The 21,588-nt window shown below is 42.0% G+C and overlaps 1 protein-coding gene across 1 annotated transcript in view; it reads left to right on the forward strand.

Moving 5' to 3' along the window:
- The first annotated feature begins 275 nt into the window (after positions 1–275).
- LOC134395082 (macrophage mannose receptor 1-like) overlaps positions 276–21,588 on the forward strand; it is an 82,504-nt gene continuing 61,191 nt past the window's right edge. The window contains exons 1-7 of the mRNA XM_063121119.1: positions 276–336; positions 9,697–10,101; positions 12,131–12,304; positions 13,608–13,772; positions 14,687–14,800; positions 16,088–16,231; positions 18,291–18,473. Of these exons, the coding sequence (XP_062977189.1) occupies positions 276–336; positions 9,697–10,101; positions 12,131–12,304; positions 13,608–13,772; positions 14,687–14,800; positions 16,088–16,231; positions 18,291–18,473 (1,246 nt within the window). The remainder of the gene's footprint in view (positions 337–9,696; positions 10,102–12,130; positions 12,305–13,607; positions 13,773–14,686; positions 14,801–16,087; positions 16,232–18,290; positions 18,474–21,588) is intronic.

Consider the following 21,588-nt stretch of genomic DNA (forward strand, 5'->3'; position numbering starts at 1 on the left):
TTGGTTTTTAAGCTGGTGAATTCCACCAGGATAAGTGACAGAAGTTAAGTTTCTTATCTACATTACCCTAAGATTTATGTGGAAATAGGGTTCCCCCCCCACAGAAGTGATTAATAGCTTAGCAAAATGTTGTTATAGATATGTACAATGCCACGTATTTCCTAATCTTGAACCCAAAAGTGAAAATTTCATTCTTTCTGACTCATTTAAGAAGTTCCTGAAAACAGATAACTCCGATTCTTCATATTTTCAGGATAACTTTGTAGAAGGTTACTATGGCTGCTCTTCAGCTCCTCACTCTCTTGGTTCTTATTCAACCAGCCTTCCAGGTATCAGGTAAGTTCTTCACTTCCATTACATTTCTTACCATATGCATTCTTCTAGGTACTTTTAAATAATCTTTCAGAACTTAAGCTTATATCTTAGATCTTTCCTATGTCTATTGGATAAGAGATTAGTTAAGAACTGTACATGGACGCCAAACTACATGTATTTTTCTTTTGCTAAAAGCAGCTGGGGGGTGGGGAACAATTTGTATCATGTTCATGGCACTGAGGAAAGGGTGTTTAGCCTTCATCCTGCACCTTTACTTTGATACAAATTACCTCCTCTACCCGCCCACCCACACTGAAGCTGGGAAATATATTAGCACAATACAATTTCCTGCTTGTTTTCCCTTGTACCCCTAAAAACAACTTGGGCGATGGGAAGGAATTGGCCTGGAGAGAAAAGGTTAACCCTCTTCCATTTTTATCGCCAGCTGAAATTGGCCTTTCTGTGATGCTTTTAGCAAAATAATAACTGGGAACTGAAGCCAGGGCTGGGCAGGGCAAGGCTGGGGGAGACTGTCCCTCTAAATTTTCTCTACCCCCTTTATATTTTTATAAACAAATAATTAAGGAACAATTTAGATGAACTGTCCTAGGGTGACCGCTTATCACTCAAAAAGAGGAAATCCATCACACAAACACAGTCAAAAGTGGATGCAGATTTACATAAAAATTTGCACAGGCTGATTTTTATTTATAGAGCCAATTTAGATATAATTTTATGCATAGAGCCAATTTAGATAATAATTTCTCAGATTTAAATTGAAATACAATATACCTCACTGTAGTGAGGAAGACTGCGAAGAGGTGACCTGTTTGCCTGCCTACCCAAGTGCAAACTGTTGATGGGCATCCTCAAGGCCACCCATGTGGTACCATCAGGTACTGTCAGACTTCCCGTAGCTGGGGTTTGGTTCTGCCACAGAGGGGGATGATGTGGTCAAAGAGAGTCTGTGTGGCTACTCAGTGAGATGAGGTGTTCAGACTGAGAAGCTGACTTGAATGTATGAGGTCAGGTATGTTCTAGTTGTCATTTGGGTGTGGGTGTGTCAGCTGACAGTATTCAGGCTGTGAGTTCACTGAGAACGTGTAAATACAGCCCCTGGGATAAGTGGTAACCAGAAAGATCAGGTGTGGGAAACATGTGGCCTACAGCCCCCATGCCTCCCCATGCAGCCCTGCCAATCATCACTGACTCCTCCTTCCCCTGCTGCCCCTCTGCTGACATTTGTGGTAGCAGTAAATAAATAAATAAAACACCATCTGTTTAACCACTATGGAACCATAAATAGGTCAAATTTAGCTTGCTCTCAAGCTAAATTTGACCTTTTTACTGCTCTGTAGAGGCGATGGAGCAGTGATAAGGTCAAATTTAGCTTGAGAATAAAATAAGTTTGACTTTACAGTGGTTTGCCACCATAGTTTGGTGGCAAACAACAATTTTTTTTGCTGCTGTGTGGGGGAGGGCACAGGAGCCCACAGGGAGTCAAGGCTCAGGGGACAGGGATGGCACCTAGGCCTGTTGCAGCTGTCCACGCGAGATAATCTTTCTATTCATATCAGCTAAATAAGATCAGGAAAGTGCTGAACATGTGTATACTGCCTCTCTCCCACCCGCCCCTGACACTTAACAGACAATTCTGGAAGACTTCCAGGTTAGAATCCCTGAGCACATTATCCCTTCATGCAGCCCTGGAACGTTTGGAACTGATTCCCAGAGGAGTTAATTTAGTGGTTGGGTGAGGAACTTGTGGCCTTCCAGAAGTTGCTGGACGCCAGGTCCCATCAGCCCAGCCATCATGGCCAAGGCTCAGAATAATAGGAGCTGGAAACCAATAACATCCGGAGGGTATCAGGTTCCCCATCCTTGCTCCAAAGAAATCAAAACACATGTTGGCAAGGGTGGGTGAGAGGAAGAACCTGCCTATAGGGGACAAATCTCTGTTTGTTTGTTTTTAATGCTTGGGCACTGTCATATCGATTTAGATGTAATGAGTAGTTAGACCCTTATTCTCTACTAAATATGCTTTGGACAGAAGGTTCAGTGAATTAAGAGGAACATAAGTCATAAGAACAATGTATGCAAGAAATTATTGTGCAACAGGATGTAAGAAAACCAGTACTATGGGTGGCGTAATTTGTAACTTAATTCAAAATTTAAAGGGTGTCTTCTGTTAAAAGTGGCCACGTCAGTTAAAGTTTAAAATGAGCAAAAGACACTTAAGCAAATAAAACAAAGGTATGTAACTGTTAACGTTCAATTTATAGGAGGCCTTTTGAAACTTTGCAAGCAGGTTTCAGATTCAATCCCTAACATCCCTGGGGAGGGCAAGGAAAACTCCTGCCTGAGATCCTGGAGAGCTGCTGCCAGCCAGTGTCCATAATACTGTGCTAGATGGACCAACGGTACACAGGGAACTGCCTTACACTGAGTCAGACCCTTGGTCCATCTAGCCCAGTATTGCCGACTAACAATGGCTCTCCAGTGTTGCAGATTGGAGTTTCTCCCACCCTACCTGGGGGTGCCATGGATTCAACCTGGGACGTTCTCCATGTAACGCAGGTGCTCTACCACTGAGGTATAGCCCCTGCTGGGACCTGACTCAGTTATAAGGCAGCTTCCTATATTTCTGTGTAACCTGCCTTGGTGAGTGTGTGCGCACAAGCACGCACACACAGTTGGCAAGGTGCAAATTTGTGCAGGGGGGGGGGGCAAGCAAGAAGCCAGAACTGCGGGACAAAATTAAGAGTCAAAGCCAAAGAAGAAAGGAATCAAAATATGCCAAAATCAGGTCAAGTTCCTGGTCAAGTAACATTCCAGCCCAAATCAGAAGCCATCCTGCCTAGGATAACTCAATAGCCAACCTGGGTGAGGGTGGGGCGGGCCATCAATCTAGAACAGAATAACAGTTTATTGCCCAGTCAGATGCTCTGAACTTTAGTATCGGGGGGGAGAGGGCGGCATCCACAGAGCTGAGCGGTGCAAGATGTAGCATTGGTGCTGGCTCCTAACAGTAACACTGAGATGTTTGCAGCACTCAGATTTTTGGGGTGTAGATAAGTGTTTTCGTTTTTATTTTATCTTGAGCACATTCTTTTAAAATTCATGTCGTTGCTTGTAAAAGTACTGCTGCTAATCTACACATTAGCTGGGCTTGTATAGGATGAGCTCTCTGGAAAAGTTACAAGTTCTGTTTAAACCATTCTAAATATAAATAGTCCAGTTGTGTATAGTTTTTTAAAAACACCTATCCACCAAAAACGCTGCTATAAAACTATAAAATCATCATCATCATCATCATCAACAACAACAACAACAATTTTATTGCAGCCAATAGACCATTCCAACCAAAGTTACCTATACAAAACGACTGAGCATTCAGTTAGCTATTTAAAAGACAAGTAATCATAGAGGATCTAATAGAAATGCCCAAGTTCAAAAACTTGGCCACATGTTCGTCGATTGATTTGTCTGAGTTCCGAAGTAATAGGGACATTAAGAATTCAGTTGGGTGACCAGGAAAAGATTGTAAAATGGGATTCAGAAGATCATTCCTAACCCCTTAATAATAATAAAATCTACAGAACAGTAACACATGTGATACGGTTTCCACCTTGGTATTTTTTCAGGTACAGCATCTTTTGAGCAGAGGGATTTTATTATATCTCCCATCTAAAAGTTTGGAGGGAAGGACGTTAAGTCTGGCTAGTGAGAATGCTCTCCTGTATTTGGGAATCGTTAACCAGTGCAGGTAGGGCATCCTGTCTTTGCAAAAGGAGACTGCTAGGCCTAAGGACTGGGGGGAGCATGGACCCCTAGCAGCACTCTGAAGGTCTTGCATATCTATGTCGAGCAGCCTCTGTTTCACAATTGATTTGGTACTTGCTAGATCCCTTGATAGTAACATAGGAGATGAGAGCCCTACTGAGTTGATTTTGCTTGTCATGGCCTTTGACGAGGGAAATTCAAAATGGTCTGACAGGATCTTGGACACCAGGGAATTTGTTGGAAGTGCCAATTTACAGCGAAGCCAGAAGTGGATAACATGGATCCAAGCCAGACAGTTTACAGAATTCAGACCAGCCTCTAACTTCAGGACAGCTCCAGAGACACACTTGGGAACGCCAAATAACACCCTAAGGAAAGATGACTGAATGCCCTCAAAGGAGTATTTGGAACATGGGAACCAGGTCGGTGCCCCGTAGAGAATCTGTGGGATGATTTTGGCCTTGAAGACCTGGACAGCTGCTGGGAGGAATTTCCCACCCCTTGTAAAAAAAAGAAGAAGCTAGTAATTGCACCCACAAGTTGTTCAGCTTTAATCTTAGAATGCTTCCCCTGCTCTTTCCAAGAAATGGTTTCATGAAACTATATGAGGAGATATTTATAGGAGCCCACTTGCTCAAACCACCCAGAGAGCTTCGGCTGTAGGGCGGTATATAAATGTAATTAAATAAATAAATAAATAAAACCTGGAGTTCCACATGAGCCAGGAAAATCTGACATTACGTTTGGAAAAAAACAATACTTTATATTTCATATAATTGTTTGAAAGAAGGTTTTCTATACAATAGTTGGCAAAGCCACACAGCGATCTCTTGAAGCCCACTGCTATAAAACTATAAAATCAAAAATATTTGCTGACAAGAACATATTTCACAAGGAGAGAGAAACAGGGAAGGAAAAAGAGGAACAAATCAGAACACTATGCAACAAATCAGATCATTATGCACGAAATCCATGTTTCGCATACAGAAGGCCCCATGAGATTTCCAGTCCATGAAATTTTTAATGAAAGGATTACACAACGAAGGGCTCAGAAAAACCTGCTCCTGCACCTTGCGTATCAGGGCCTGGTCAGAACTTTCTCCCTTTGGCTGATTTTCATGAAACATACTTCAATGGAAAGGTCTTGACACAAAGTTTCCATGAATAGCAACAGTTTTCACTATAATTCAATGTTGGGAGTTAATTCATGTCCATAACATTATTTTTTTAAAAAGAATTAGACTTTCATCTATAACAACCTACTATAAAGTTTTATTTTTTTATATCTCAAGAAATGTCAGTAGCATCCCTTAGAAAGGCATTTCTGGCATTGTGTTTCCAAACTATGCCTTCACAATACTTAGAGGGTCGTTACTGTAAAATCCCTGTAGAACAGAGGTACTGCATATGTGGTGCTCAAGTAGCTGAGGACCTCAACCACTATTTATTATATTGTTCTCTGTATTCACAACACAGGACAAAATTTATTTTGAATCTGTTACAGGATATATCTGACAGAGATGATGAGGCTAAAGTTATATATTTGCTCTCTGATGCTGACAAATTTGTGACAGACAGAGTTGCAAGATTTGCAGTGGCTGACCAAAAGTTGTGAAGAAGATTCATAGAGGTTAATATGGTGAACTGTAATGATGAAATTTAACATGAAGTTTTAACATATCAGTAGTATTAACTTTTGTTCATTTATGGACCTTTTAATGTAAATTCTTAGTGTTTCTTATTTTAATTCTTTCTATTAAAATGAACTTTTACAAATTTGTGGGCACCTTCTGATGAAAACCTTTTTAGTATCTTTTTGTATTTTACTTCTTTGCATAGTAGAGTTTTGTGTGCTTGCCTGTATTATATCTGTAGTTGATATGGCCATGATGGTTGAAACAACAAATAAACAAACACGTGGGACAAATATAATTAAACAAACATAACTACTGTAATTGCAAATTGGAGCAAAATGAAATATGAACACAAAGAAGTCTCTGTACACATTTGCAAAGACAGGTGCGGGCCAAATTACAATGATATGCCAGTAACATACAGCCTGTAAATAAACCATGAAGGGATTAAGAGACACCTACAGTTAAAAGCAACCAAGTCAAAAAATAGTTATTGCTCAGAAAGGAAGTCTCTAGATGTTGAATTTAATCAAATAATATTTAAAAGTTTTGTACACCTTTTCTTAGCTTTGTTTTTTCTTCTTTGCAAACTGTTCACAGAGAACCAACTTGTTGATGATTAAAGTAGGGTACTTCTATCCTGGAGAAAAGATGATTGAGGGGAGACATGATAGACAGAGCAGACTTGTTCTCTATTGCTCCAGAGGGCAAGTCTAGAAATAATGGGTAGAAATTGCAGAGAAACCTTCTAAGGGCAAGAGCTATTTGACAGTGGACCAGACTGCCTAGGACGGTGCTGGTACCCCCTTCGCTCGCACATATTTAGGCAAAGGCTGGGCAGCCACCTGTTGGGGGTGTTGTAGCTGCATCCTGCATTAGAGTTGGTTGGATTAGACAACCTCCCAACTCTGTAGTTCTATGATTCCTGAGATTAAGTGGAAATAGATCAAGAAATATAATGTCTCATTAATAAGGCAGAATTTAAAACAGTCATCCTGCAATTTTCTTAGTACTCCAGGAGAAGAACTACGCTTTCTTTTCTTTTAATTAGATTTGCATCCTGCTTTGTGACCAAGACCAGATCTACACCAAGTAGGATATAACACTAGGAAAGCTGTATGAAAGCAGTATATAAAAGGCAGGAGCCACACTACTGCTTTATAGTGGTATTGAAGTACACTGGCAACTGTTGGGGCCCATAAGACACATACCATAGACCGCTTTCATAGTGCTGCATCCTGCTTGGTGTACATCTGGCCCAAGTTACAACTCTCACCAAATACATCATGAGCAGGGCTGTGATGGTGCCTTTGTTTGCCTCCGTCAGTCTCCTCTACAGTTCCAAAAAAATAAAATAAAGAAATCACAGGCTCTGTGACAACTCAAGTTGCTCCTCGTGCTCAGTCGAACCCTGAGTATTTTGTGCATTAGGGCTCATCTACACCTACCGCCCTTTTGCAATGGAGGAGGGATAATTGTGAGGTTTCCTGCTTCTGGGATCATTCCTCACAGGGCACACGCAAGGGAAGTTTCCCATGAGTAAAGGAGAGCCTTTGCGGGAGGACGTGTGCCCTATGGCAACAGTATCGAAGGTGTATTGGGAGAAGTGGGCAGGACTGGACAGATGGGTACGAGATACGGATTTTTTTAAAAAATAATTCCTCTGAGATGAGCAGCAGCGCAAATACACAGCAACACAGAACGGAGATAGGTACAGTGTGGAAGATGCGCTCCTGAACATCAATATATTTGTGTTAAAAAAAAATACACATGGTCGGCACCAAAACATGGTGATAAGCAATAAAAAAGTGCCGACACTGTTGGACATGCCCCTGAGAGAGCCGGAAAAGACATGACAAATCCAGTCAGCGATATTCCTGAATAACTGAGGGGTTGACCCGAGATCACCGTGGGAGTAGGTGAACGTGGCCCAGTAGGGACGACGTCAATACTATTCAGGAATAAACGGCTGGTGTAGACTTGGCTTTAGTATCATAATAATGAGTCCTCCATGTTGTCTTCAGCAGCAACAGCCAGTGCAGTAGAGGAGGGGTGGGAAAATAAGGTAATGGCCCAACAGGAGGTATAAAGTCCAAGTTCAGAAGAAGCGGGGGTGGGAAGATGGAGGGGGTCATGTGGCTGCTGTTGCGGATGGCAGTCTTGTGCTGCTGAAGTAATGCCAAGTTCCTCCCTCAGAGGCATGCGGAAAATGTGCATTGCAAACCAAAGAAGATACACAAAAAATTGAGAACTGAAAGTAATGTTAAGAAGCTTCCTGAAAATTTTGGAACAGAACTTGAAGTTCACAGAACTTCAAGTGGCCTCTGTGTTCGAATGGCTTGTGTAACTGTCTAGTCAGATATTATCAAATAATTCAAATGAAGAAAGAAATGCCATACAAGCACATCCAGCTGTATGTATGTGTTCTTAATAAAACGAAGTCTGTTATCCTAAACACATTTAGTATGAATGGTTTTTTTCATTAGACATGGATCAATACAACTTTTTATACAAAAGAAAGACAGAACTGTTTAAGAGTAATTTGATAAAACCTTTAACTTTGAAAATGTAGCCAACATAATTTCCCCCTAACTTGCATTACAGCACAGCAAATATAATGTCTTGGTGTTTACCAAAGTCGGAAAGAGATATAAATGGGACCTAAATGATAACAACATAGAGCGAGTCCCTCATATTAGATATCTAATTATGCAAATGCAGAGCACTGGCTTTTGGTCTGAACAATGAAATGAGGCAATGAATTCAGCCAATTCTAACCAAGAGGACATTGCAAGATTTTTCTTTATGCAAAGTGGTCACTTCATACCTTCTGTTATCAAAGTTTGTAAAGCTAAGTCCTTGGCCCAACTTACATTTGGCATCCCATTGGATTTCTGGGTTCAGCTCTCTGGTGGAAAGAGTTCTTCAATCTAGTTTCCTTAGGGAGATTCTGCGTTTACTTGCCTATGTGAGAAATGCAGCTATTTACTTGGAAGTTAGTGTTCAATTAGCTGAATGCCAGGTTTGGGTAAAGGACTTGAAATGGAGGCTACATGTACATTTTTCTGTAGCTCATACTCATTTATTGCTTTCTGATTCCTTTCTTAGTCAATGGATGGGGATGATGGAGAAGTGGATTTTGAGATTGGTTTTTCTCCTGAGGTTTTGGACCAATAATGGCTTTAAAAGGGCACAACTCTGTGTTATGCAGAGGTCAGTTGCTATAGATCTCCAGTAACTGAGACCCACAGTTGATAAACCATTGTTGCTACATTGGAAGCTATACGCAACTCATATATCTGCCTAAACTCTAAAATCATCTTCAGAAGCCCTGCCAAATAGTGAGGGTGGTGTCTAATAAAGAGTGCCTTTTATTTATTTTATTACATTTATATACCGCCCCATAGCTGAAGCTCTCTGGGTGGTTTTCAGTCACGGCAGCCCAGTTATGGGATGCTCCCCCAAGAGAAGCTCACCTGGCGGCTTGTGTTATAATCTTTTCAGTGTCAGGTGAAGACCTTTCTGTTCTCTTAGGCATTTTAGCCCTTCAGGTTTTGTTGTTTAAGAGCACAATCCTATGCATGTTTAGAGAGAGAGAGCAAAGGCCTACAACTCCCAGCATTCACCTGCCAACAAGGCTGGTGGGGGGATGCTGGGAATTGTAGGCCTTTTTCTCTCTTTCTAAACATGCATGGGATTGGGCCCTAACTATGTTATAGTATTTTTAGATTTTTACACTGATGCTCATTTTTTTAGTTTGGTATTTTACTGCAGTATTAAACTCTTTAAAGTTATATAATAAGATTTAGGACATTGTTGTATTTTATAGTTTTAACTGTTGTCAACCACCCAGAGAGCTTTGGCCATTGGGTGTTGTAGAAATGTAGTAAACAAGCCCCCCAAAATTAACAATTTAAACACGGTCTCACAATGTTACTATTATTTTTCTATCTTAATGTTGTAGACAGTGACAGTTTTCTGATATATAATGAAAACCTCAAGCTTTGTATACAACTTCAAGCATCCAGTTCCACCATCATCCTGGACTACTGCAATACAGATAATGAACGGCAACATTTTAAGTGGGTTTCTGATAACCAGATATTGAACATGGCAGTGAAGCGATGCCTTGCAGTGCCTTCGAAAACAAACCAGGTTCCAGTCACAGTCTCCTCCTGTAACAGGACCATTGGACTTCAGAAATGGGAATGCAAAAATAACAGCCTTCTAGCACTCGAAGAAGAAGATCTATTTTTACATCCTGAAGGTCAACGTAAGGGCAAAGTGATAGTGTCTCAATCATCCACAATAAAGAGTGCCTGGAAGATCTATGGTACAAAAGATGCTTTATGCTCTAAAGGCTACGAAGGTAAATTTCAGAGCATTACACTTCTTTCTCTTGGTTAAACTGTGCATTTGCTTCACTGATGTTGCTGTACATCCATGTGCATGCAAGTACATGCACACACACCACACACACACCCATTTCCCATGTGCTGTGTTCCTCCTGCCACTTTCACATTTTTTTAAAAAAAAAATGTAAAAAATAAATAAATCACTGTACTGTACTGTTTATTTATTTCGGTCATAGACCAGCACAACAAAAACATCATCAACAATAATATTAGAAAAACCCAACAAGGTACATACAATAAAATACATACATAAAATACAAAAAACACGGCAGTCTCAGCCTAAGGCTAAGGTGCACCACTTTCACCTCCTTTGCATGGTGATGCCATGCTAGCTCCACCACAAGCAGTTGGGCTAGTAGTTTTCCGGCTATTTGGAAACCCGACTACACAGTGCGAGCAATTCTTGCCCAGGCACCAGAATTCCAGGGCACATACTATGCATACTGTCAGGTTCAAAAAGACTTTCCATTTACCTCAGTCGAAGTAACAAAACACTTGGAACACTGTGGGCTTTGCTAGACCTGCCGGCTTATCCCGGCAGGGAGGCGGGGCGGCAGCGCGCTGACGTTAGCGCGCGCTGCAGCAGCTTCCAGACGCCGGACACACAGGGACGTCGGTTCCCTGCAGCGTCCGCCATTTTTTTTTTGGTAGTTTAAAAGGGCCGCGTGCGGCCCGAAGACTCTGGACTGGTAAGTCCGTTTTTTTAAACGGGGGGGGAAGGATGGCAAGGGGGGAGGGCGGGTGACAGAGCGAGCACCGTGCGTCACCGCCCGAGCAAGCAGGCGAGAGGTACTGCCCGGGCAATGCCTGGCATGGGGCGGCATTGCCCGGGCAGCGCCACTCGCCTGCTTGCTCGGGTGGTGGGGCGCGGCGCTCGCTCTATCACCCGCCCTCCCCCTTTGCCCTCCCCCCTTGCCCTCCCCCCTTGCCATCCCCTCCCCCTGCCCCTCTCTTCCCCCCCCCCCGGGCGAGTAAGCGAGTAGCCGCAAAAAGCCACGGAAGTAGCTAGACGTTTCGCAGCTCCGGCCTGAGGCCGGGGCTGCGAAAAAGGCACGCCATAAGCGACTTTGCTTATGGCACGTTAGAGGAGGCCTCACTGCGGCCTGGGCCCGGATTCCCCTGTGCGTCATCTGGACGCACAGCGTCATCTGGACGTCTAGCAAGGCCCTGTGTATACAGTTCTAGTTACTGCACCCCAAGAAGCATATTATAGACCAGAAAAATGTACGGAAAAGGGTACATTTTCCTTATGAGGAAAATTTACGATGTGCTGGACTGTTTAGCACAGAAAAATAAGTCAGTAAGGGGAAATATGACAGGCGGTAAAAAATTATATATGGTATGGAGAAAGTAGGTAGGGAATCATTTTTTCTTTGTCCCATAAAACTAGAAGTTGGGTCATTCCACGAAGCAGAATGGTGAGAAATTCAGGACATATAAAGTATTGCTTCACACAGAGCGAATTTGGAATCTTCTACCTCAACATGTAGTGAGAGCCACCAACCTGAGTCCTATTAAAAAGGGATTAGACAAATTCATGGAGGGTAAGGCTATCAATGCCTACTAGTGATGATGGGTATTCATGACCTCCACTATCAGAGAACATGAATGGCAGAGTTCTATTGCACTCATAATTAACTTGTGGGCCTCCCGTAGGAAGCTGGTTGGCCATTGTGTTAACAGAATGCTGGACTAGATAGACCTTTGGTCTGATACAGCATGGCTCTTCTTATGTTCTTCAGTATTGCATGCATGGGTCCTTAAGACGGGTCCATTGATGTGAACATGGAAGGCTTGCGCACGTGAACGTGCACACACACACACACACACACACACAGTCTGCATGTATAGAGCAGTGTACTCGTGGAGCTCTGGAATAAGGGCTTTGCCTGAAGCATTTCTGATTTACTTAATTCTATTCTCATCTCAATACTTTTCAGAATTACTCCACCCTAACACAAAATACTTTGATTTTCCTTTTAGATCTGTTTACCATAGAGGGCAATGCCTTTGGAGCCCCCTGTGTATTCCCATTCAAGTATTTGAATAAGTGGCATGCTAAGTGCATAAGAGATGATGATGAACTTGGACAACTTTGGTGTGGAACAACTGAAGATGTAGATAGGGACTCTTCATCTGGATATTGCCCAGTAAAAGGTAACTTTTCACAAGATGGTGTTTAAGCTTTTGTTTTGCCACCACTTACTTGCTACTTACGGGAATGTTTCTTCTGCATATATATTGAAAATGGAAGCTGTTGTCATTGCCTCTGCTTACAAATAAAGCACACAATGAGGGGGGAAACCTTTCCCCATGTAAATTTGGTCCTTTTTAACTTCAGAATTTAGGCCCCGGTTGAAGCTGGAAGTGAAGGCCAAGGCCTCTTCCGGCTTCAACCGGGGCCTCAATTGAATCCCACGACGGAGGAAGGTAAGGGGGCGGGGTGGGTGGGTGGTTTCTCTTCCGCCGCCATCCATATAGTGGAGCGGGAGACGGGCGGAGCGGCGCAAAGAGGATCGGGCCCGATCCGGATTTTCCGGATTGGACCATGAAGCGGATTGGGGGGGTCCGTGCACACCCCTAATTTTAAGTACCTAAAGTGTTGTCACACAGAAGACTGATGCTACTTGTTCTTTATAATCCAACATTGTAGGACACAAAATAATGTAGTTAAGTTAAAACAATGCAAATTTTGATTGGCTGTTAGGAAAAACTCCCTAACAGCCAGAGCAGTCAGACAATGGAACCAGCTGCCTGGGGAGATAGAAGGCTCTCCATCACTGGGGGTATTCAAGCAGAGATTGGACAACTGTCAAGGCTGCTTTAAACTAGATACCTGCATTGAGCCGAGGGTTGGATTCAGTGGCCTAAATGGCCCCTTCCAGCTCTATGATTCTATGAAATGTTCTCAAACTTCCGAATTGTGTGCTTTGAAATGCACATTTAAAAACAAAAGAAATGGGGGGAAATGAATTTCCACATATTGGAAGAGCCAGAGAATCAGGTCAAGTTAAAGTCAAGGTGTAGAAGCCAGAGGCAGCTATGTATTTGAAGGCAGGTTCCAGAAATGAATTGCTTAGACTGGAGAACCAATGATAAATTTACTGTTATATAGGAAAAGCCAGGCCTAGTTGCTCCAGTCACATGATCTGGTAGGGTGATGAGCAACAATACTTTCTCTAGCCATTATCCAGGTAGCACTGTAATGCAGTAAAGACCAGCCAATAATTCCCTCTGATTGAGAGTTGACCCAATGACACCATGATAGGATCTACACTACTGCTTTATAATGGTTTATAATGGTATTGGCAGCTGTTCGGGACCAGGACACATTCCATATACCGTTTTCAAAGTGTTATATCCTGTTTATAAGTGTTATATGCGGCCCTGGAGTAATATTTTTATTATATTACATTAATATGTGTTCATCAGTTCACACAATTGTTAACAATGCTTACAGATAGCCATAATGAACTCTTCTGGACCAAAAATCATTGGACAGGTGATTTCTACCAGATCAACATCCAGTCAGCTCTTACATGGTATCAAGCCAGAGAAAGCTGTCAGCAACAGAATGCGGAATTATTGAGTATCGGAGAACTACATGAACAAACATATCTGGCAGGTATAACATAACAAAAAATACCTTAAAAAGTGATCCAACCTTAATACATTCTTCTCATGAAAAAAAAATGTTGCCTTAACTGTAGCAAGTGATTTCAGCAATATAATATAATTGCAATACTTTTTCTCTCCCCCAAAATAGTTAAAGTTAAATCATTTTCAAACAATCTAAATGTGGATTATCCATTGCACAAAGGGTTCCCAAATCTTCTGGCAGGTCCTTGCACCTTTAATGATTGTATGACAAGCAGAAATAAATGGGTTGAAGCTCATGAACCATTGCATTTGCATGCTGGAGAAAAAGCTTCATCTGATAAATTCCTGCTTCACGTAAGCCATAAAAAGTACAAAAGTCATGTCACAAGAAAAACTGGCAATGCCAGTTACACTTGCCCATACCCTAAATCAGCTCCCTTCTTTGGGAGCCACCGCCAAGGGAAGTGAGGTGGGTGGCTACTAAGAAGAGGGTCTTTTCTGCCGTGGCACCCTGGTTGTGGCCTGAACTTTTCAGAGAGGCTCGTCTGGAGCCTCCACACGATGCTCTTTTCAGCACCAGGTGAAAACGTTTATTATTTTCTCAGGCTTTTTTTCTTTTTAGTGGCTCTTTCTAGCTCTGTTATTGTATTTTAAACCTTTGCACTGCACCTACGTTCTATTTGGTTATTATATTTATTTTTATGCTGCAGTTTTAAAGTTTTATATTTTTATATTGTATTTTATTGTCTTGTAATTTATGTTTTTTAATTGTAAAGCTTCAGCTATTGGATAGTGTAGAAACGTAATAAATAAATGCATACATACATATATCAGGCCAAGTTTTTTTTGTTTTATCTTCTTTTGTTTCCCTTTTGCTTCATAACTTTAAAACCCCTGGCTATGTAGTACAATCCAACTGGTTTTCTTTTCCTTAAATAGGACTAACCGGCAATTCATATGCTAAGTACTGGATTGGTCTTAACAGTTTGGATTTTGACAGTGGCTGGCAGTGGATTGACAACCACCCTTTACGATATATAAACTGGGCTCCAGGTGAGTGAACATCTAGGAACTAACAACTCGTTCAATACTGAACACCATCACCATTTAATATTTAGTCAGAAATACAAAACACCTCAAGGAATTTATTTGAAAGCTAGACTATTTGAAAACCTAACGGCCACCACCCAAAGGAGTTCATTTTAAAACAGAATTAGGTAGGATTCTAAACTTTGGTAGTCTTCGTGTAATGATTTAATCATATGTAATGTTCGACATTTTATCAATTCTTTTTTCTAGAAGTTTGCTGTTATTTCTTCTGTCAAGTATAGTACAAACACCTTTTGATACTGAGAAAATTGTCTGTCATGTTCTATCTGCTCTGTTCCTTTTGGGGGTTTTAAGAGCTCTATATTGCATTTTTTCCATTATGGTGTTGCAATGGTGGGGAATTTGGCACTGGCAGAATATTAACCTGTACCATACCTCGTAAAGTAACATAAATGCTGTCTGGATAGTAGATAATTCAATGGTCAGAACCCAGTGAAAAAGTATACATGCCCAGTTGGGTAATTCCCATTATCAGGTAGAGAACAAGTCATGTATACTAGGGCTGTGCAAGCTTCGAGCCCTGGATTTGAAGTTCGAATCATAGCGGCCATTTTATGATGGATCCAACATTTCCTCTCATAGCCCAAAGACCCCCATACAGCCTACAACTCCCAGCATGCAATGCCCAGGAGCAAAGGCTATACATGTTCTGGCCATTGCCATTGGCTGCTCCTCAGTGTGATCGTTGCCTTCCCTGCTGCCATTGCCAACTGCCCCACACAATCGCTGGCGTCCTCTCACACGGATTGCTGCCTTCCCCACATGATTGCCATGTTCTCCCTTGCGATTCAAATGAGAGGGTGCCAGCTATTGTGCGGAGAAGGCAGCAGTGGCGGCGGGGAATTCAGTGATCATGCTTAGGAGCGGCCAATGGTGCCATGGAGGACATGTATAGCCTCTGCTCCTGGGCACTGTATGCTGGGAGTTGTAGGCTGTACAGGAGCCTAGGGCTGTGAGAGGAAATGACAGATCCATCATAAAATGGCAGATCTGCCAGAAAACGGTCTCCATTATTCAAACTTAGAATCTGAGTCTCAAAGCTTGCACGCCTCTAATGTGTACTTCCCTCAACCCTGCTGCCACAATTCCCTGATGTATTGTAATCTTGAAATAGAAGTAAAAGATCAGAAAACAGAAAATAATTTGGGTGTTCTTTCATATTTAAAGTATTGCGGTGTTAACACAGCACATAAAGAATGATAGTTATGTTTGTTCTATTCTTTTTGAAAGGTCACCCATCTTCAGAAACAGAAAAAACTTGTGGATTAATGGTGGCTCAGAATGGGAAATGGATGAATGAGAAGTGTCTTCAGAAACTTGGATACATTTGCAAAAGAGCAAACTCTTCATTAGACACTCCCGTACTTCCTCCAGGTAGGATGGGAAACTGGAAATGAAGTTTACCTATATAAAGATTATATTCCTTTACTCAGGGTGCCAATGTCCAAAACAGGGGTGGGCAATTTGTGCCCCTTTGAAGTTTTGGCTTTTGTAGGCCAAAATGCTGGGAGGGCCACAAGTTGCTTACCTCTTTTTTGAACATGTTCATTATACCCTGCATAAAGGGATACTAATAGCCAATAGTGAAAGATGATGGTTGGCTATTTAGGCTATTTTGATGGGAGTTGTAGATCAAAACATATGGAGGGCTACAGGTCATCCACCCCAGTCCACAATAACAACTTTACGTAGGTCTACCTGATATACCTGAGAATATCTTGTTGGTGGCACCAGGTGGAATGGAATGGGAGAATCTGGAAGAGGCACTGAAAATATTAGTTATGTTATCTGCCAGTTCAGATCTCCGACAGGATCCCAGGTGTAGTCTGAAGGCATATGGTGCAGAAACCTTGCAGTGCATAAACAGAGGTCCAGGTTTTTTGTCAAAGGCCTGCTGAAACCAAAACGTTTTTGCCTGTAGGTTCTACCGCAGTGGTCATCATACTTCTGCTTGTGGCAAGCTCTGGTGCAAATGGAAGAACATCGTTGGCTTTAGATCCACTTTTCCTCCACAACATTTTGGCAGGATGTGTTGGATGCCCAGTAGGAAGGCCTCCTCCCTCAGCTGTCGCCAGCAGCCGTTCCAGCAGGCTGAATGGTGGGAGATGAGAGGGAGAGCAGGGCCATTCCACCAGCCCTGCTAAAAGAAGCAATCTTCCCCTCTTCCTTTCTCATCTCTTTTTCATGTGTGTCATGTCTTTTTAGATTGTAAGCCTGCCGACAGGAACTGTCTTGTTTAATTAATTCTATGTAAGCTGCTTAGGGAACCCCTTTGTCTAAGCAGCAGCAAAAAATACTTCAAATAAATAAATAAAATAAGCTCATATTTGGAACCACACTAAGGCCAGATCTACACCAAGCAGGATATAATACTACGAAAGCAGTTTGAAAGCAGTATATGGTATGTGTCAATGGGCCCCAACAGTTGTCAGTGCATTTCAATGCCTTTATAAAGCAGTAGTGTGGCTCCTGCCTAAGACTAAAGTTTCACAAAACGATACGCAGGGAAGATCTACACACACAGGTTTAGGAACGTCAGAGAAATCTGCAATGGATTGAAATGGCATTGGATTTCTCTGAATCTGACCTGCAGCCTCTAGTTTTTCTGAGTTGTGCAGATTCCATAGACTTGACAAAAAAAAAATTAACTCCCCAGAACTGTGCACAAATTGAATTGTACAAAAATATAGACGTTGCTGTAAAATGGGCTAATATATATGCCATTTAAAAAACAAACAAACTACAAGCACAATGTTTTAAACATCTCTGATCTATCTTCAGCCTCTGCTATGTATCAATCTTTTTGTGTATGTTTTTCTCATTGAATTTACAGTGAGCTAAGAAAAATATGCAAATTATTACATCCCTTTCTATGGCAACCATTTTGGGAGAGTGTCTGTGACACTCACTCAATATTCTAAATGTACCCACTGACAAAAAAAAAAAAATCATAAAGGGGGCCCTGCACTACGTAGAGAAAAATGTTTGTTTTATATTCTTTGTCTTCTCCCCCATATGTCTCTCAAGGTATTCTTACTCCCCTGCAATTTCTTCTCTCCTTCTTATTTCAGTTAACTTGTACCCTATCCCCAACTGCCAGTTTCTTTTCATCCCTCCCACCTCAGCTTTTTACAATCACTTTCTTCTATCTTCCCTCTCTTGTCCCCTTCCCCTTTATTCCCTGTTGTTGCTGCTGCTGCTGCTGCTGGCCTCGCTCTCTTACAAACTCCCAGGACCATGTGTGCCTATGCAGTGTGCCTGAGGCGGCCATGGCACGGGGCAGTCAAGCAGAGCAGCACTAGGCATTCTGTAGCACTGAGACCCACCTGAAGGTTGGCTGAGACCCACTGGTGGTCGCAGTCCACAGTTTCTAAAAAACAGTTTATGAATGTTTCCATTTATGCTGTCTTAAATAGTATTGTTCTGTTTTTAGATGATGATAAGCCTATTAAATGTCAAGATGGCTGGGTTGCATATGCGGGCCATTGTTACCGTCTGAACAGAGACCTCAAGACATGGAAACGTGCGTTATTATCCTGTCAAAAGGATGATGGGAATTTAATAAGTATACACAACGTTGAGGAATACAGCTTTGTCATTTCTCAGCTTGGCTACAGTAAGTATATCCCAAAAGTTCTGTTCTCTTGTCTTCATAACATACTAGAGTAAAGTATGTTATGGGCACGAGTAGGCCTGCTCATTGGACTCGAGGGCCTTGTAGGCCCCTTCCAACTCTGCTATTCTATGATTCTATGATTCCTTCCCCCTGTTTTTTGCCTCTCAGTCCCCTCAGCACAGAGGAGCTCATGAATAATGCAAATGTGGCTCATGCATAGTGAATCCCCCCCCCTCTGAAATCTGCCTGCAGTGCAGCCCTGCCCCTCCATCACAGAGGTATAGCCTCCTCTGTCTCCTCCCCCCTTCACTGCTGGTGGCAATTATTTATTTATTTATTTATTTCATTTATATACCGCCCCATAGCCAAAGCGCTCTGGGCAATTTACAAAAGTTAAAAACAGTAAAAATTTAAAAAGTATACAAAATTTAAAACTATCAAAAACATAAGAACAATAGTATTAAAAATAACAACATCCATTTAAAAACAACAGTTTGGGAGTCCATTAAAAGACAAACTTAGCATTGTTAAATGCTGTTAAATGCCTGGGAGAAGAGAAAAGTCTTGACCTGGCGCCTGAAAGATAACAGTTTCCTATGTAACACCATTCTCACAACACCTGGACAAGCCTCTTATTTCACTGCAATGTTACTTGCCTGGCTTTTCCCCCTTTCCTTCCTTTCCTTTCCTTTCCACGGAGGAAGGAGCATCTTACCAGTAACATTCCTTTAATTGTGCTCCAAGTCAGGAGTTCCATAGAGCAAGATCTATAAAAATCTTTGAGCATTAGACATCAGACTCTCCATGCAAGCCACCTTGTAGAACCAGCCTGCTGCTGGGCTCTGATCCCTTCGGTGGATGCTGCCTTTCGGGAGAGACTTTTTTCTTCCAGAAGTGAACTTAACCATGTGACTGAACCAGAGTCCACCTTCATGGCCTCACTGATTGGCCAAGCAGGGCTTTTCACCATCCTGCTGGCAAAGGGGCTCCTGCCTGTTTGCCATGGAAGAAATTAATTGCTATTAAAGCTAGAGCTTTGGACCTTTATGAACTTTCAAAAAAAAAAAAAAATCTGCTCAAGCTTCAGTAAAAACTGAGTGAACACTACGATGTTCTTATACAAGATACTGGGGAGGGGGGGGGGTGGAGAGAGAACAAGATTTAAGACCAACGTTCTGTCTAGTCCTGCATTCTGTCCCCACAGTGGCTGGCCATATGCCTAAGGAACCCCCACAAGCAGGACATGAGCTCAACATCAACCTCTCACTCCCGTTCATCAGCAACTGGCATTGTAGGCATACTGCTTCTGATACTGGCTGTAATACACAGTCATCTTGATAGCCCAATCCTCCATGAACTTGTATACTCCACCTTTAAAGCCATCCACATTGGTAGCTATGGCAGATTTCCACTGCCCACCTATGAGGAAACTGTTCCTTCACGGAGCAATCCCACTTATGAGGTTTCTTAGTAGAATCCCCAGACAATCAGAACTGAATTTATTTATTTATTTATTTATAACATTTATATCCTGCCCTGTCATGATCTTCTCTTAGATTCCCTTCATGACCTTGGATTTTGTGGCTCTGTCTATAACTGGTTTGCCTCCTATCTAGCGGGTCACTCTTTCAGCGTGTTGGCTAATGGCAGCTCGTCTTCCTCCTCCTTTCCCCTTTCAGTAGGGGTTCCGCAAGGCTCAGTGCTTGGCCCGTTGTTGTTTTCCTTATACATGTTGCCCTTGGGCAAGCTTATTCAATCTCATGGCCTCCAATATCATCTGTACACCGATGATACACAACTATATCTGTCATCTCCAGAACTTTCTCCTGATGTTCACGATCGTATCTCGGCATGTCTTTCAGATATCTCAGCTTGGCTGCTTCATCGTCGTTTGAAACTTAATATGGCAAAGACTGAATTGCTTGTTTTTCCTCCTAAACCTTCTCCTCATCTCTCATTCTCTCTTACTGTCAATGATGTTACGCTTACTCCGGTCAAGGAAGCTCGTAGCCTTGGCTTTATATTTGACTCCTCGCTCTCCTTTATTCCTCATATTGAGGCAGTAGCTAAATCTTGTCGTTTTTTCCTGTATAATATTGCCAGGATTCGATCATTTTTGTCTGTCTCTTCTGCCAAGATGCTTGTTCATGCGCTGGTTATTTCACGGTTGGACTACTGCAACCTTCTTCTCTCTGGCCTTCCTTCTTCTCACATCAGTCCGTTGGTTTCTGTTCACCACTCTGCCGCAAAGATCAACTTCTTGGCTCGCCGCTCTGACCATGTGACTCCGCTTCTGAAATCTCTTCTTTGGCTTCCAATTCACTTCAGAATCCAATATAAACTTCTCCTGTTAACCTTCAAAGCTTTTCACGGTCTAGCTCCTTCCTATCTCTCCTCTCTCATCTCACACTATTGCCCCGCTCGTGCTCTTCGCTACTCTGATGCCATGTTTCTCGCCTGCCCAAGGGCCTCTACTTCCCTTGCTCGGCTCCGTCCATTTTCTTCTGCTGCCCCTTACTCCTGGAACGCTCTTCCAGAACATTTGAGAACTACAAGTTCAATCGCAGCTTTTAAAGCTCAACTAAAAACTTTTCTTTTTCCTAAAGCTTTTAAAACTTGATGTTGTGCGGACTTTATACTGTTAGTTTTACCCTACCCTGTGCCTGCTTGCATTCTCTTCCCCTCCTTATTGTTTTACTATGATTTTATTAGATTGTAAGCCTATGCGGCAAGGCCTTGCTATTTACTGTTTTACTCTGTACAGCACCATGTACATTGATGGTGCTATATAAATAAATAAATAAATAAATAATAATAATAATAATACTATACTATTAAGATCTCAGGATGGCATACAGATAAAAGCATACAGTATAAAACAGTAAATATACAAAGCTAAAAACAAATTAAACCATAATTTACCTGATTCAGGTCCCATCTATAACAACATAAGGCGTCAGGCTTACTCAGGTAGCCTCATAGACACCACAGAGAGTGTACTTTACATGACACCTGTAAACAGCTATATGTAGGGCATTTCACATTAGCCATCACAACATTTTGTTTTAGAGAATTCCATAATTTAACTACATGCTGTGTGAAGAAGCACTTCCTT

Source organism: Elgaria multicarinata, chromosome 1 (genome assembly GCF_023053635.1).
Source record: "Elgaria multicarinata webbii isolate HBS135686 ecotype San Diego chromosome 1, rElgMul1.1.pri, whole genome shotgun sequence".
NCBI classification, from domain to species: Eukaryota; Metazoa; Chordata; class Lepidosauria; order Squamata; family Anguidae; genus Elgaria; species Elgaria multicarinata.